Source organism: Bubalus bubalis, chromosome 7 (assembly GCF_019923935.1).
Source record: "Bubalus bubalis isolate 160015118507 breed Murrah chromosome 7, NDDB_SH_1, whole genome shotgun sequence".
In the NCBI taxonomy this organism is placed as follows: Eukaryota; Metazoa; Chordata; class Mammalia; order Artiodactyla; family Bovidae; genus Bubalus; species Bubalus bubalis.
Window position 1 is genome coordinate 34,159,450 of NC_059163.1, and position 18,302 is coordinate 34,177,751.

An 18,302-nucleotide genomic window follows, 5' to 3' on the forward strand; every position below is an offset into this window, starting at 1 on the left:
ATGTCATTTCAGAATTTTTTCCTAGGAAAATAAAAGCTAGGGAACCTGAACATAGGTAGTTACTTATTTTAACATTGAGAGTAATTTTTGAAATTGGAAACCACTGAAATGTGCTATGGGAAGAAAATGCTTATATTTATCTTTTGACTTAGTAATGAAATAAACATTATATATAATATTCTAGAGGAGGAAATGGCAACCCACTCCAGTATTCTTGCCAGGAGAGTCCCTTGGACAGAGGAGCCTGGCGAGCTACAGTCCATGGGGTCTCAAAGAGTCAAACACGACTGAGGCAGCTTAGCATACACACATATAGTAATCAGTTATATAACACTTACATATTCCAGGTATTATACAAAGCATTTTGAAGAACAGCTGTATTGGAAGAATTTTCTGTCTGCAGTTTGATTAAATGTTAATTCTTAAATGTTTATCTTGCAAATTGCAAGATAGAAAATCCTTTTTGTTTTTTTCTGCTAAAATAAAAAATGAAGATGACAGAAATTTGAAGGAACTATGCTGTCTCTGGGGTTGCACAGAGTCGGACATGACTGTAGTGACTTAGCAGCAGCAGCAGCAGCATAGAAAAATAACATGTTAGTAAGTGATTATAGTTTATTTTTATTTCTTCTAAATATTGCCTTTAACTTTTTATAATGAAAATCAGAGTTAAGTTTTTTAATAACGGGAGTATTTTTACATTTTGGAAAGAATGAAGCACACTTCTAAATACATGCTTTTGAGAAGCAAAAGGGCAAGATGGAGAACCACTATTAAGGGAGAAAGTAGCAGTGGTAGATTTATTAAAATCAAACCACAGAGAAATTAACAAATTAACTGTGAGAGTTTGTTGTGGAGCTTTCCTAGAAGACAATAGGATATTAAGAAATGGAAAATATTAAAGTTAGATGGTATGGAAGAACAGATATAAACAGAATCGAGAAAAAACCCAAATGAGCAAAAGGGAGAAATATTTGAAAAAGTAGGCAATAATTGTTCCAGAACTAAAAAACAAAAAGGTGACACAACACGCTTAAAGGAACCAGAGTTCCTCAAGAAATGTCTAATCCCAGGCCTGGGACTAAGCTTGGAATATTTTATCATACCCGATGGCAAACTATCAAAAACCATTAGGATTGGGTCATAAGGTTTCAAAATCCAGCTTGAAGATGCTTTCTCTGGACAAAGATGTGAAAACTTGAGTATCAATAAGAATAATTTCATTGGGTTGATAGATATCAATTATATCTAAATCCATGAATTTGTAAGACTACTACAAAAAGAAAAACTTATTTCATCGCTGTTGGCAAATACTATGACGCCAACTCACTTTGACAACAAATATGGCAAATAAAGGGAAATAGTTAAACATTTATTCTGCTGTTCTCATATAAACTGTATTACTAGGTAACCAAATAATAGAGGAAGGGAAGTTTACCCTTTTAGAAATATTCCAGTTAATAAAAGAAGGAATGTTAGGATGGAATATTACCATTTTACAACACCCAATAAACTGTTGGATCTAGCATCATCATACACTAACATCTAAAAAGAACACAGCCAAACATTACGTGCCTCCTATGGAAGAATACAACACTGCGTATGAAGTAGTCATGTCTTCCCCACCTCCTTTAAAAAACAAAACAAAACCTCCACATAACACCATCTGAAATTAAGTCCTTGGTTCTAACAACCAATTTATAGGAAGTAAAGAATAGCAGACTTTACAAATGACACCCTGGGTTTACGCAGCAAAATCCAGCTGTGTAAAGATTTTTAAAACAAATTTTGCTGGTTGATTTACTTACTAAATAAGATGTAAGGAATAAAAAAGACAACCAAGTGGAATGTACAGAGATCAGGGTTCTCCACATTTTGTTATCCTATGCCTTGTAGGATGTTTACAAGCATCTCAGGCCTCTCGGCACTAGATTCCAATAGTACTCGAGTTGTGAAAATTAAAAATGTCCACAGACAGTGCCAGTTGTCCTCTGAGGGGCAAAATAACCCCCAAATTGAGAACCATGCCATAGACTGAGTGTTTTAAAAGATAGATCAAGCACTGACCATAGATCAAGCACTGACTCTTAGTTGGATCCCAATTGAAACAAACCTTTATTTTTTTTTTTAACAAATGAAAATTTATTTGATTAAATTAATATCAACAGCTCTTATTCAACAGGCTACAAAAAAAGCTTAAGCAAAGAAAGCTTAAGCTAAAACTAGATTGAAATACTTGCCATATAGATAACCAACAAGTGATTAGTATCCAGAATATAAATGTTTTAAAATTTCAAAGATAATGATAACTCAATAGGAAAGCAGATATATTATTAAAAAATATATTTTACAGTAGCAAAAACATAAGAAGCAAATGGTGGCTTAGAGGATAAAGCGTCTGCCCACAATGTGGGAGACCCGGGTTCGATCCCTGGGTAGGGAAGATCCCCTGGAGAAGGAAATGGCAACCCACTCCAGTACTCTTGCCTGGAAAATCCCACAGACGGAGGAGCCTGATAGGCTATTATAGTGCATGGGGTCGCAAAGAGTCAGACACAACTGAGCGACCTCACTTCACTTCTTCACTTCACTTCAAAAATGCCCATACTCTGAGTGAAAAACAAATCAAGGAGTTATACATTCAATCTAATTCCATTTATATAAATTCAGAAATATACATAATTAAAAAGTTATTTTTAAAGATCCATTTTTGCCTGATAAGAACTGTAATGAAAACAAGAGAATAATAAATATAAAATTCAGGACAGTGGTTTTCTCCATGGACATTTACGAGACAATTGGAAATTTGAATATTGAGTGTGCATTATTAATACTAAATACTCATTTATTTTTATGTGTGACAACAGTGTTGTCATGTTTTAAAACAGGACTTTGATCTTTCACTACACATTGAAATACAGGTAATTATGGTGCTGGGCAGTCATTTCAAAATAATATGGAATGGGGGAAACAGATTTTGAAAATAAAGGGTTATTAGGATTTGGTATTTGTGGGAGAGTGTCATTCTATTTTTGTGAATTTCAAAAGCATTCTTAGTAAAATGTTTACAGAAATGGGGAGAGGTATGCTTAGAGAGCCAAATTGAATAGATAAGCAAGCAACATTTAGAAACGTATACTTGACCTCTGGGTACAGTATGTGTTACCTTTTTTTTTAAAGGCTATTTTTTGTAATAATAAAAATATTTATTTCTTTTATTAAATTATAAAAGTACCTTTAGAACCACTTTAAGAACTTCTTTTTTTCCTTTGAGGGAGTGTATTGTAGTGACTAAGAACGTGGATCCTGGAGTCAAAATACCTGAGTTCAAATTCCTGCTCTTCCATTTACATTATGACCTTGGAAATTTACACTCTTCCATGCCTCATGTTCTTCATCTGTGGAAAACTCTTAAAATAGTGCTGTCTCACTGATAGATGCATACATTAAATGAATAAAAATGAAGTGCTTAGAACAGTGTCTTGCATGGTGTGGGTACTATATAAGCTCTAGCTGCTCTTCTTTTTCTGGTATTTTAGGCTCTTTTTATAGAAATGGTAAGAAAAGGAGGAGCAGGAGGCATAATTCTCTGAAGCAAATATTCTTGATGGCTGAATCTCAGAATTTGAATATCAAAGTTTGAGGGTCCTACGTTTTGTATTTAGTTGTCAAAATAAAACAGATTATTGTCAAGTGGTATCTCTGTGTAAAATGTACAGTTTGCCCTGCTTGACTATTGAAGCCTGTACAATTGAGCACTACATTTTTCCTCTTTTACTTTCTTAATGTTGATGCTTTAAATGTACTTTTTTAACAGAAAATTTTTGTTCTTTTAGATTCCTCAGATTAAGTTACATATACCAAGTATGTAACCTTTATAGAGGTATACATAAAACCTAGCTACTCTTCTAATATAGTTAAGTGATGTTCTTTACAAAGGTTCTGAATTTAAAAAAACAGTAAATAATAACAAAAGAAATTTCTTGTATTAGTTTTCTGTATTACTGCTTTTCTTAATTACTACACAATTTAAACAACATTCATGTATTATCTCACAGTTGTATAAGTTAGAAATTGGGTGAGCTTGACTGGGTTCTTTGCTTAGAGTATCACTAGGCTAGAATCAAGATATCCAAAGACCTATATTGCTCTCTGAATGCCCTTAGAATGAATCTGCTTTCAAATTCATTCTGTTGGCAGAATTCACTTACTTGTCGTTGTAAGACTGAGGTTCCTATTTCTTTACTGGCTGTTGGCCAAGGTGTCTAGAAATAGCTTACACTGCTTGGTTCATGGTTGTCTTATCTTCAGCACCAGCAACAGTGAAAGTACTTTTCATGCTTCAGATTTCTCTAACTTCTCCTCTGCTTCATCTTTCCCTTCTGCTTGCAGTAGGAAAATTATCCATTTGCACGTAAAGTTTATGTGATTAGATTGGACCATTATTCTGCCTTCAATGTTTAAGTTTTTTGGAGTGTAGTTGTTACAATTTGAAAATGAGGTTTTAATTTTTAATTTTACAGGTTTTTTATGTTAATCTTGGTTACCTTTTATGTACCTTACATGAAACACCTTATATAATAACAACTGGGGATTCATTCTATGTTCCTTCAGGTAAGAGTAATTAAAAACTTTTTCTTTCACATAGTTAAATACTTGTATAGTTGCTCATGAACACCATGAAAATGGAAACCACAATGGTCAAAATGAAGCATGATACAACTGATGCAAACATTTTGGTGCATATTTTAATTTTTTTGTTTAGATAAATGTTGGTATATTAGTGTTTTGATACATGAAAATTGAATAAGAGTTGCTAATTGCTGAATATAAAAATACTTAAGAGATATGTTGTATCCAGTGTAGAAGTAAAATTATTTCCCCATGTTATCACAAAGACATTATATAATCAAACGATTTTTAGTTGGTTATTTTAAACATGCAGGATAGTGTCCTTCATCAGCTATTGAAGAGCAAAAGTCTTTGAAGGTAGGAATTTTAATTTGTTCATTTGTTCATTCAATAAATGTGATTAAGAGTCTACCAAACATTGCTTTGAAAGTGAGATACATAAATGAACAAACAGGCAAAAATCCCTGCCCTTGTGGAGCTTACATTCTAATGAAAAAACAAAGCTATAATAATAGCTAAGTTTATATAGTCCTTTTATGTGCCAACACTGTTGTGAACAGTTTAAACTCATTAACTAAGTTAATCCTAATATGTATGAATTTCTAATAAAAAGTCTAATAAAAGTCACAGTATTGTATGCAGCACTATAAATTTGCCTTATGCGCAGCTGTCCATGTGTATTTTGCGTTTGCTGTTACTTTTTATCTAGTTTATTTGAGTTACATTTGCTGCCTTTTAACTTTGAAATTTTATTTTACATTAATACTTTTTTACTTATCTTTTATAAGTATCTTTTATACTTATCTATATATTGTCTGTGTCTCGTTTAGAGGAATCCTTAGTGGTTCCAAAGACCTAATAATTGTGTTCAGTAAGTTAGACAGACAAAGACAGGTACTGTTTGTTTTCATTTATATGTGGAATCTAAAAAATAAACGAATATAACAAAGCAAGAACAAGAGTCATAGAGAACAAACTAGTGGTTACCAGCAGAGAAGAGGGATAAAGGGAAGGGACAAGACAGGTGAAGAGTAATGAGGTACACACTACTAGGAAAAAATAAAAAGATACAAGGATGTAATGTACAGCACAGGGAATATAGCAAATATTTTATAATTTTAAATGGAGTATAGTCTACAAAAATAATTGAATCACTGTTTGTATGCTTGAAACTTTTTTTTCCTACCTACACCTTTGTCTAATTTGTTTTTGCATTCATTATTAGAATGATGTGAAGTTTGTGTTTTTTCAAGCTTTATCTAGATCATAGGTGGTGTTTAACTATTAGATTTTTCAGTTTGTAGAATTAGATAAGAGTTAATTTGGGGTTAGATGAGTTAATTTTTTTCGACACTATGTATCGTAACTGACATGGTGATGACTAAATATTTAATCAAAAGGAAATGATTCCTATGGAAGTAATTTTTAATTTTCTTATTTTATTTCTAGGTAATTATTACAACATCAAAAATCTCCTGAATGAGGAAAGTGTTCTTCTTTTTACTCAGATAAAAAGTTGAAAGATGAAGCAAAGTTTAAGTACATGTGTATATATATAAACATACGTACATATAAAACACATTGTGCAGTTGAGATGGGTATATTTGTAATTGTTAAGTTTTAAAATTTTTGTGTTGTATATTTCTTTCAGTAAACATCAAACTTCCATATGTATTTTCTGATTTTTCCGCAAATATACACATAACCTGTAATGATGCCCATATTCATAGTTTTTAATAACACGAAAGGAATACCAAAATCACTGCTCTTGGGGATATACACACAAAACTCGGAAATGTCATGGGTTTGATTCCAGACCACCACAATAAAGCAGATATTGTAATAAAGTGAGTCATGAATTTTCTGATTTCCCAATATATATAAAAGTTATATTTACATTATGCTGCGATTCATGGAGTCGCAAAGAGTTGGACACGACTGAGCGACTGATCTGATCTGATCATCTGTTAGGTGTGCAATAGTTTTATGTGTAAAAATTAATGCATATTCCTTAAGGAAGCTAACCATTATTGATTCCTTCAGTGAGTCATCATCATTTTTCTAGTGGTGGGTCTTGGCTTGATGTTGATGGCTGCTGACTGATCAAGGTAGTAGTTGCTGAAGTTTGGAGTGGCTGTCGTAGTTTTTAAAAATAAGACAGCAACTTTTTTCTAGTTATTGTGGCACGAGGCATCATGAGCAGTGAAGTCTTCTGTGACACCCTGTATGAGACAGTGCAGGAAGTCCTGCATGGGAATCAACACAAGTGCCAAAATGTTCTGGAAATGGTGGATCTTCAGATCAGCCTGAAGAACTGTGACCTCAGAAGGACAAACACTTCTCAGCACTCTCAGGCTTAAGTTCATTCCCCTTACCAAGTTCTCCATATATGTTCTGGGAGACCAGCAGCACTGTGATGAGGCTAAGACTGTGGATAAATCTCCCATATGAACATCAAGGCACTGAAGAAAATAATAGAAAACGGGTCAAGAAGCTAGCCAACAAATATGACTTTTTGGCTCCAGAATCTCTGTTTAAGCAGGTCCCATAAATCCTGGGCCCACTCCTGAATAACATTGGCAAACTCCCTTCCTTGCTGACCCACAATGAGAACATGATGGCCAAAGTTGATGACGTAAAGTCCATGATCAAGTTTCAGATAAAGAAGATGCTGTGTCTGTCAGTGGCTGTTGGCCATGTGAAGATGATGGATGATGAGCTTGTGTACAACATCCACTTACTGTTAAACTTCTGGTGTCATTGCACAAGAAAAACTAGCAGAATGTCCAGTCTTTGTACATTAAGAGCACCATAGGCAAGCCCCAACATCTGTACTAAGGCACAGCTTAATGATACTGCCAGCATTAAAAAAAAAAAAAGACAACAGTGATCAATTGCCACATCTATTGACTTCCTTCGGAGAAGGCAATGGCACCCCACTCCAGTACTCTTGCCTGGAAAATACCATGGACGGAGGAGCCTGGAAGGCTGCAGTCCATGGGGTCGCTGAGGGTCAGATACGACTGAGCGACTTCACTTTCACTTTTTACTTTCATGCATTGGAGAAGGAAGTGGCAACCCGCTCCAGTGTTCTTGCCTGGAGAATCCCAGGGATGGGGGAGCCTGGTGGGCTTCTGTCTATGGGGTCGCACAGAGTCGGACACGACTGAAGTGACTTAGCAGCAGCAGCAGCAGCAGCAGCATTGACTTCCTTTCACAAATGATTTCTCTGTAACATGCAAGTGTTTTTTGATAGTTTTCCATATAGAAGAACTCACAAAATTGTAGTCAGTCCTGTCAAATCTTGCTGCTGTTTTATCAATGATAAAATTCTAAATTCTTTGTTGTCATTTTAAGCAATCGTCATTTTAAACAATCCTGTCATTTTGACATTTTCATCTGGAATAAATTCCATATCAAGAAACAACCTTCTGTTCTCATCCTTAAGCAACCTTGATCTTAGGATATCTTAGGATATTGTAGCAATTGTCACATTGCTTCAGACTCCACTTTTGAATCTAGTTCTCTTACTGTTTCCACCACATCTTCAGTTCCTTCCTCCACTAAAATCTTGAACCATTCAGTCATCCATGAGGGTTGTGATCAACTTCTTCCAGATTCTGTGTTCATGTTGATATTTTGACCTCTTACCATGAATCACAAATGTTCTTAATGGCATCCTTTCCAGAAGGTTTTCAAATTGTTTTGCTCAGATCCATTGGAGAATTCACTATGGCAGCTATTGTTCAGTAGCTAAGTTGTGTCCAGTTCTTTGCGACTGCATGGACTACAGCCCACCAGGCTTCCCTGTCCTTCATTTTCTTCTGGAATTTGCTCAAACTCATGTCCATTGAGTCAGTGATGCCATCTAGCCATCTCATCCTCTGCTTCCTCCTCCTGCCCTCAATCTTGCCCAACATCAGGGTCTTTTCCAGTGAGTCGGCTTTTTGCATCAGGTGGCCAAAGTATTGGAGCTTCAGCATCAGTCCTTCCAATGAATATTCATGGTTGATTTCCTTTAGGACTGACTGGTTTGATTTCCTTGCTGTTCAAGGGACTCTGAAGAGTCTTCTCCAGCACCACAATTTGAAAGCATCAGTTCTTCGGCACTCAGCCTGCTTTTATTATGGTCCAGCTCTCACATCCATACATGACTACTGTATGGATGTGAAAAACCATAGCCTTGACTAGACGGACCTTTGTTGACAAAGTAATGTCTCAGCTTTTAATATGCTGTCTAGGTTGGCCATAACTTTCCTTCCAAGGAGTAGGCGTCTTTTAATTTCATGGCTGCAATCCCCATCGACAGTGATTTTGGAGCCCCAAAAAATAAAGTCTGACACTGTTTCCACTGGTTCACCATCTGTTTGCCATGAAGTGAGGGGACCGGATGCCATGATCTTCGTTTTCTGTATGTTGAGCTTTAAGCCAACTTTTTCACTCTCCTCTTTCACTTTCATCAACAGGCTCTTTAGTTCTTCTTCACTTTCTGCCATAAGGGTGGTGTCATCTGCATATCTGAGGTTATTGATATTTCTCCCGGCAATCTTGATTCCAGCTTATGTTTCTTCCAGCCCAGTGTTTCTCATGATGTACTCTGCATATAAGTTAACTAAGCAGGGTGACAATATACAGCCTTGAAGTACTCCTTTTCCTATTTGGAACCAGTCTGTTGTTCCATGTCCGGTTCTAACTGTTGCTTCCTGACCTGCATACAGATTTCTCAAGAGGCAGGTCAGGTGGTCTGGTATTCCCATCTCTTTCAGAATTTTCCACAGCTTATTGTGATCCACACAGTCAAAGGCTTTGGCATAGTCAATAAAGCACATATAGATGTTTTTCTGAAACTCGCTTGCTTTTTTGATGATCCAGCAGATGTTGGCAATTTGATCTCTGGTTCCTCTGCCTTTTCTAAAACCAGCTTGAACATCTGGAAGTTCACGGTTCACGTATTGCTGAAGCCTGGCTTGGAGAATTTTGAGCATTACTTTGATACACATTAACACCTTGTATAGTTCTGTGTATTCTTGCCACCTCTTCATAGTTTCTTCTGCTTTTAGTAGGTCCTTACTGTTTCTGTCCTGTATCATGCCCATCCTTACAGAAAATGTTCCCTTGATATCTCCAGTTTTCTTAAAGATATCTCTAGTCTTTCCCATTCTATTGTTTTCTTCTGTTTCTTTGCATTTTTCATCTCAAAAGGCCTTCTTATCTCTCCTTGCTATTCTCTGGAACTCTGCATTCAGTTGGTTATATCTTTCCCTTTCTCTCTTGCCTTTTGCTTCTCTTCTTCCCTCAGTTATTTGTAAAGCCAACTCAGATAACGACTTTGCCTTCTAGCATTTCTATTTCTTTGGGATGGTTTAAGTCAGTGCCTCCTCTACAGTGTTATAAACCTTTGTCCATAATTCTTCAGATGCTCCCTCTACCAGACCTAATCCCTTAATTCTATTAATACTCGTCACCTCCACTATATAGTTATCAGGGATTTGATTTAGGTCATACCTGAATAACCTTGCTCAAACTTTGTTTGAGCAAGCTCTGGGAGTTGGTGATGGATGGGAGGCCTGGCATGCTGCAGTCCATAGGGTTGCAAAGAGTTGAGCATGAATGAACGACTGAACTGAACTGAATGGCCTAGTGGTTTTCTCTACTTTTTTTCAATTTAAGCCTGAATTCTGCAATAAGGAGCTGATGATCTGAGCCACAGTTAGCTCCAGGCCTTGTTTTTGCTGACTGTATAGAACTCCATCTTTGTCTGCAAAGCACATAATCAATATGACTTAGGTATTCATCATCTAGTGATATCCATGTATAGAGTTGTCTCTTGGGTTGTTGGAAAAGGATGTTTGCTATGACCAGCGTGTTCTCTTGACAAAACCCTGTTAGCCTTTGCCCTGCTTCATTTTTCACTCCAAGGCCAGACTTGCTTGTTTTTCCAGGTATCTCTTGACTTCCTACTTTTACATTCCAGTCTCCTATGATGAAAAGAACTTCTTTTTTTAGTGTTAATTCTAGAAGGTGTTATAGGTCTTTACAAAACTGGTAATAACCAGCTGCTTTGGCATCAGTGGTTGAGGCATAGACTTGAATTACTGTCTTGCTGAATGGTTTGCCTCGTAAACAAACTGAGAACATTCTGTCATTTTTGAGGTTGCTCCCAAGTATTGCATTTTGGACACTTGTTGACTGTGAATGCTATTCCATTTCTTCTAAGAAATTCTTGTGCACAGTAGTAAATATAATGGTCATCTGAATTAAATTCACTCATTCCTGTACATTTTAGTTCACTGATTCCAAAGACATTGATGTTCACTCTTACCATTTCCTGCTTGACCACATCCAGTTTACCTTGATCATTCACCTAACATTTCCAGATTCTTGTGTGATATTGTTCTTTACAGCATTGGACTTTACTTTTACCACCAGACCCTTCCACAACTGAGCGTCATTTCCACTTTGGCCCAGCCACTTCATTTTTTCTGGAGCTATTAGTGATTGCCTTCCATTTCCCTAGTAGTATATTGGACACCTTCCAACTGGGGTCCTTATTTTCCGGCATCATATCTTTTTGCCTTTTTACACTGTCCATGGGGTTCTTCAGGCAAGAATACTGGAGTAGTTGTGTGCCATTTCCTCCTCCAGTGGACCATGTTTTGTCAGAACTCTTTCTTCTTTATGACCTGTCCATCTTGGGTAACCCTGTAAAGAATGGCACAAAACTTCACTGAGTTATGCAAGTACTTTTGCCAGGCCAAGGTTGTGATCCATGAAGGAGCAGTCAACTATAATGTAATGCTTATGTACCATTCTTTTGCCTTTAGTCTAATAGACTCCACTCATTTCCAGAGTTACATGGGTCGGCACCCATGTCTCTCTCACCCCTTCAGTGAAATTGTTTGATGCATTTCTAATACAGTTAGATTGTTTTGTCACATCTGCATTCTATCTGGAGATATTCTGGCCTAAATCTGTAAAAATTTGCATGTTTTATTTAATGTTTGTACTGTAAATTCCTATGGCTTTTGATAAATGCATAGTGTCATGTATCCACCATTACAGAATCATGCAGAATAGCTTCACTGACCTAAAAATTCCCTGTGTTTTGCCTCTTTAACCACCTTCTCCTTTGCCTGACCCCTAGCAAAAAGTGATCTTATAGTGTCTATAGTTGGCATTTTTCAGAATGTCATGTACTTGGAGTCATATAGTGTATAACCTTTTTATAATGGGTCATTTCACTTAGCAATAAGCATTTAAGATTCCTACATGGCTTTTGGGGGCTTGATAAAATTTTTTTTAAACTTGTGAACAATTCCATTGTATGGATCCATCAGTGTTTGTTTATCCATTCACCTACTGAAGGACATTTGGTTGCTGCCAGTTTTTGGCAGTTATGAATAAAGCTACTATAAACATTTGAAAGTAGGTTTTGTGTGAATATAAGTTTTCAACTCAGTTGGTCAACTACCTAGAAATGTGATGCGTGGGTTGTATGGTATGATTATGCTCAATTTGTAAAACTGCCAAATGTTGTTTTATAAAACCTTGCCTTAGGATACTTTATAATCTGAAAACAGCTTGTCCTTGTTTTTCCATCTATCTTCTCAACCCTTGCATTAATGTTGCTCTCACCACTGGCAACACATACAATGTATATTCTCCTTTGACTCTGTCTTTTATAACCTTTACAGCCTTTTACATTTATTATTTTATTTTTCCTCAATATTTTTTTCTGCCACCTGTTAATAGTTTAGATAAATTCATTTATCTGAGCCTTTTAAAAATACCTATGACTTATCAGCTGTTGCAGCGCCTTGCCTCTTTAGTTTGAACCACCCTAGGTTAATAAGACACTCGAGGTTAATTGGATGACAGGAGAATCTTTTTCACTTTTTTAAAAAGCTTTATCAAGTTGTAATAGCATAATCTTTTAGGATTTTAAATAGCTCTGCTGGAACTCCAAAACCTCCACTAGCTTTATTGGCAACAGTGCTTCCTAAGGCCCACTTCACATTCCAAAATGTCTGGACTTCACACTCCAGAATGTCTGGCTCTGAGAGATTACACCGTCATGGTTATCCATGCTAAGCCTTTGGCTGTATGGATCATGAAAAACTGTGGGAAACTCTTAAAGAGATAGGAGTACCAGAGCATCTTACCTGTCACCTGAGAAACTGGGGTGCAGGTCAAGAAGCAACAGTTAGAACCCTGTATGGAACAACTGACTGGTTCAGGATTGAGCAAGGAGTACAGTAAAGCTGTTATTGTCAGCTTGTTTATTTATATGCAAAGCACATCATGCAAAATGCCAGGCTGGATGAATTACAAGCTGGAATCAAGGTTGCTGGGAGAAATATCAACAACTTCAGATATGTGAATGTTACCACTCTAAAGACAGAAAGCAAAGAGCCTCTTAAGGGTGGAGAAAGTGAAGTGAAGTAGCTCAGTTGGGTCCGACTCTTTGCTACCCCATGGACTGTAGCCTACCAGGCTCCTCCTGCCATGGGATTTCCCAGGCAAGAATACTGGAGTGGGTTGCCATTTCCTTCTCCAGGAGATCTTCCTGACCCAGGGATTGAACCCAGGTCTCCCACATTGTAGGCAGATGCTTTACCATCTGAGCCACCAGGGAAGTTGAGGGTGACAAAGGAGAGTGAAAAAGCCGACTTAAAACTCAATATTAAAAAAACCAAGATCATGTCATCCAGTCCCATCACTTCATGGCAAATAGAAGGGGAAAAGTTGGAAGCAGTGACAGATTTCCTCTTGTTGGGCTCTAAAGTTACTGGTTCCCTGGTGGCTCAGATGGTAAAGAATCTGCCTGCAATGTAGGAGACCTGGGTTTGAGCCTTGGGTCAGGAAGAGCCCCTGGAGAAGGAAATGGCTACCCACTCCAGTATTCTTGCCTGGAGAATTCCATGGACAGAGGAGCCTGGCAGGCTATAGTCCATGGACTCGTAAAGAGTTGGACACGACTGAGCGACTAACACTTTCACTTTCAAAGTCACTGCAGATGGTGACTGTAGCCGTGAAATTAGAAGACAATAGCTTCTTGGAAGGAAAGCTATGACAAACCTAGACAGTGTTATAAAGCAAAGATATTACTTTGCTGACAAAGTTCTGTATGGTCAAGGCTATGGTCTTCCCACTAGTCATGTATGGATGTGAGAGCTGAACAATAAAAAAGGCAGAGTGCTGAAGAATTGACGCTTTTGAACTGTGGTGCTAGAGAAGACTCTTTAGAGTTCCTTGGAAAGCAAGGAGGTCAAACCAGTGAATCTTAAAGGAAATCAACCCTAAATACTCTTTGAAAGGACTGATGCTGAAGCTGAAACTCCAATACTTTAGTCCCCTGATGCAAACAGCCAACTCATTGGAAAAGAGCCAATGAATTGGCTTTCCCAGCACTTTCCCTCAGTGCTGGGAAAGACTGAGGGCAGGAGGAGAAGGGGGTGACAGAGGATGAGATGGTTGGATGATATACCCGATACAATGGACATTAACTTGGGTGAACTCGGGGAGATGGTGAGGGACAGGGAAGCCTGGTGTGCCGCAGTCCATGGTGTCATGAAGAGTCAGACATGACTTGGTGACTGACAACAACAACATTGAGTTGTAATATTTAAAAACTACACATATTTAATATATATAGTTGATGAGTTTGGACATGATATGCATGCCCATGAATTCACAATAATCAAGGTAATAAACATATCTATCACCCCCAAAAGTTTCCTTATGCCTATTTGTTTTGTGTGGTAGGAACATTTAATATGATATCTACCCTCTTAACAAAATGTTAAGTGCACAGTATAATTTTGTTAACATATAACATTGTGTTGTACAGTATATCTCCAGAACATGTTTATCTTGTATAAGTGAAACTTTATATTCATTGAACAGCAACTCCCTGTTTTACCTCCAAGATCTTGGCAAAATCCACTACTACTTCAGATGTCTCATGAGTGGAGTCATGTAGTATTTGTCCTTTTGTGACTGGCTTATTTCACGTAGCATAGTGTCTTCTAGATTCATTTGCATTGTTGCATATGGAAGGATTTCCTTCATTTTAAAGACTAAATAGTATTCCATTTTAATGTATATACTATATCTTCCTTATCCATTCATCACTGATGGCTCTTTGTTTCCATATCTTGGCTATTGTAAATAATTCTTCAAGGAACATAATTCTTCAAGGAGTACAGATATCTCTTTGAGATCCTACTTTCATTTCCTTAAGATATATACAAATAAGTGCTGGATCATATGGTAGTTCTGTTTTTTATTTTTTCAGGAATCTTACAGTTTGCAATAGCAACTGCACCATATTACATTCCTACCAACAGTGTACAAGGGTTCCAATTTGTCCACACTGTTGTAAGGCTTGTTGTCTTGTTTTTTGATAAAAACAATTCTAAGAGGTGAGAGGTGATACTTCATTGTGGTTTTGATTTATATTTTCTTGATGATTGGCGATACTGAACATCTTTTCATATTCTTGTTGGCCATTTGCCTTGAGTCTTCTGTCCATTTTTTTGTTTTGAGTTGTATGAGTTCTTTATGTATTTTGAATATTAACCTCTTATCAGGCATACATTTTGAAAATATTTTCTCCCATTCTGTTGATTACTTTTTCATTCTGTTGATTGTTTCCTTTATCATATAGAAGATTTTTAGTTTGAAATAGTCCCACTTGTTTATTTTTGCTTTTATTATGTATGCTTTTGGTGTCATATCCAAGAAATCATAGCCAAGGCAGTGTCAAAAAAGCCACAGATTCTTTTTCTCTACTTATTTTGATTTGAATTTGCACATTATAAATTGCAATCCAAATGTTCTTTCAATTTACTTTCTTTCCTAATGAGTAGTTTTAATTAGTTTAAATTTTACGTGTTTTGTGATTATTTGCAGTTGATTCAAAACTAATGAAAGCCACTCTAAGGATTTGTAGGAGACACCATATCTAGTGAAAAACTGTACACACAGGTGCTTGCTAGTGGTTTACTGCCTAATGCTTAGAACTATGAAACAAATGATATGTAAGACCCAGTAACTGCCTATAAGAAGCTTACATCTTTTTAGGAAAATAACCTATATATGTGCCAACATAAGGGCAATTCTGCATAGTTCTTGGTATCTTCCAATAATGTTCATTTTATGCCTGGGCATCTAGTAAGTGTACAATAACAACTTTCTCAATAAAATTATCTTTGGTTTGACCTAGACACCCACTCTTTGGCTTAAGTTGGTACTTATCAGTCCCCTTGACCAAAGGACTTAATGATTTACCAACTATTATTTTGTTAGGCAATACATTAGAATGTGTAAGCTCAAGAACACATTATTAATCATTATTATTATATTTCAATATTTTATGTTGAATTTATATTTATAATAACATGCTTATTATAAATATAAATTCAGTATATAAATTATCTATTTTCAAAGAACATATCTGTATAATTAACATTTATGATATAATATGGATGTAATCTCTATGTATATATTATATATAATTCATTATGTATTGAAAGGTCTAAATCAAGGGGGACATGATGAATATAAGCCAGGCAGGGAATAATTAAGCTCAGAGTGTTTTGTTATTGAATTTAAGTAAAATTGAAGATTGTGAAAGTCAGTTTGGTCTTAGGTACTATATTATTTGGAGCTTCCTCGGTGACTCAGCAGTAAAGAGTCTGCCTGTCAATGCAGGAGATGCAGAAGATTTGGGTTCAATTCCTGGGTTGAGAAGATCCCCTGGAGAAGGAAATGGCAACCCACTCCAGTATTCTTGTCTGTAAAATCCCATGGACAGCGGAGCCTGGAGGGCTACAGTCCATGGGCTTGCAAGAGTTGAACATGACCGAACACACACATTATATTATTTAGAATAGGCTATCTACCATAACAAAAAACACAAAAATAGCAATAACTTAATATAGTAAAATTTTATTTTTTGCTCATGCAAAGTCCCAAGGTGATCTTTTTCGGAATGCCTCTTTTTGGCAACTCTCTCCCAAGAGACAAGAATACTCTTAAATACTCATCCTTAGGGACACAGGGTCAGAGTGTAAGAGAGGCAGTTAATAGCATAGCCAGTGGCTTTGCTTCTATGTTAGTAATATTTTAAAATAGTATGTATTATCTATTGTCATCATAGCACTGTTGTAACTATTGCAAAACTTCAGTGACATTTATCTTATGGATATTCATGGATTGGCTAATTGGGACCTGACTTCAATGGTCTTGACTGAGTTTTCGTATTTGTCTATGGTTAGTTGTTGGTTGGTTAGGTAAATTTGCTAACCACCAGGGCTTCCCTGGTGGCTCAGACCGTAAAGTGTCTGTCTACAATGCTGGAGACCAGGGTTCGATCCCTGGGTCAGGAAGATCCCCTGGAGAAGGCAATGGCAACCTACTCCAGTACTCTTGCCTGGAAAATCCCATGGACTCAGAGGAGCCTGGTAGGCCACAGTCCATGGGGTCGCAAAGAGTCAGACATGACTGAGTGACTTGACTTTAGGTAAATTTGCTAGTCTTGGCTGGGCCACTTGCATCTGAAGTGGGATGTCCCCTGAATGTTATCTGATCTAGGATGACTTTGCCTGGGTGATCAGTACAACTTGGCCATTCTGTACATATTTCTTCTTCTAGCAGGGTAGATAGCTGTCCCAGGTATGTTCTTTTGGCAGTGGTAAAGGGAAAAGAGCAAGCAAGAAAAAATATTTAAAGTTTCTAAAACTCCTAGACTTATTTTTTTGGCCAAAGCAAGTCACCAAGGGCAGTCCAGATTTTATGAGGGGAAATACAGTGCCTCCACGTCTTTGGTAAGAGGAGCTGTGAAGTCACATGGCAAACGGCATGGATACAGGAAGGTTAAATAATTGGAGCCTTATTAGCAGTTTACCATTTGATACTTAATTTTGTTTTTTCTTGTTGCTTTTATTAAGAGATTATTTTTATGCAAAGTGAAATAAAACTGACAGACAAATATTAAAAGATCTCACTTTATGTAGAATCTAAAAAGTCAGACTCATAGAGAACAGACTGGTGGTTGCTAAAGGCAGGGTAGAGGATGAGGGGAGGTGGAGAGGGGGAAGTGAAGGCTAAACAAAATGGGTGAGGGAGATCAAATGTACAGATTTCTGGTTATAAGATAAACAAGTTCTGAGGATATATAGCATGGTGACTATAGTTAATAATAGTTTATATATTTACAAGTTTCTAAGAAGGTAGATCTTAAAAGTTCTTATTACAAGAAAAAAATGTGTAACTGTGTGAGGTGCTGGGTATTAAATCATTAGGTTGTACAATTTAATGCAATGATATATGTCAATTATAACTCAATAACGCTGGAAAAAAGAAACATTACTTTTTCTCAAAATATTTTAATGCTAATGCTGAGATAGTAGAGAATAATTGATTTCCCATATTTAATATCTAATCACTTTCTTGAACTTGTTAATTCTGATAAACTTTCTGCTGCTTTTCTTAGACTTATATAGTAAATTTAAGTTCAGTCTCTAAATTACTTGCAAAGAATATTTATATACATGTATATATATGTATGTATGTGTGTCTGTGTATGTGTGCATATCTGTGTATTTTTTCTCTTTTATAAGAAAGTTATACATTTATTTAGGTTTTCTATTTCAATGCTTTGGCCA

The 18,302-nt window shown here is 36.5% G+C and overlaps 1 protein-coding gene and 1 pseudogene across 2 annotated transcripts in view; both read left to right on the forward strand.

The window, feature by feature from the left end:
- The window catches only part of CENPC (centromere protein C), a 91,909-nt gene extending 85,609 nt beyond the window's left edge, over positions 1-6,300 (forward strand). For both annotated transcript variants that reach the window (XM_044945834.1, XM_006079846.3), the window contains exons 18-19: positions 4,524-4,614; positions 6,082-6,300. In XM_044945834.1, coding sequence (XP_044801769.1) covers positions 4,524-4,614; positions 6,082-6,152 — 162 coding nt within the window. In that variant the 3' untranslated portion in view covers positions 6,153-6,300. The remainder of the gene's footprint in view (positions 1-4,523; positions 4,615-6,081) is intronic.
- Positions 6,301-6,633: 333 nt separating this feature from the next.
- Positions 6,634-7,665, forward strand: LOC102394998 (annotated as a pseudogene).
- The last annotated feature ends 10,637 nt before the right edge of the window (positions 7,666-18,302 follow it).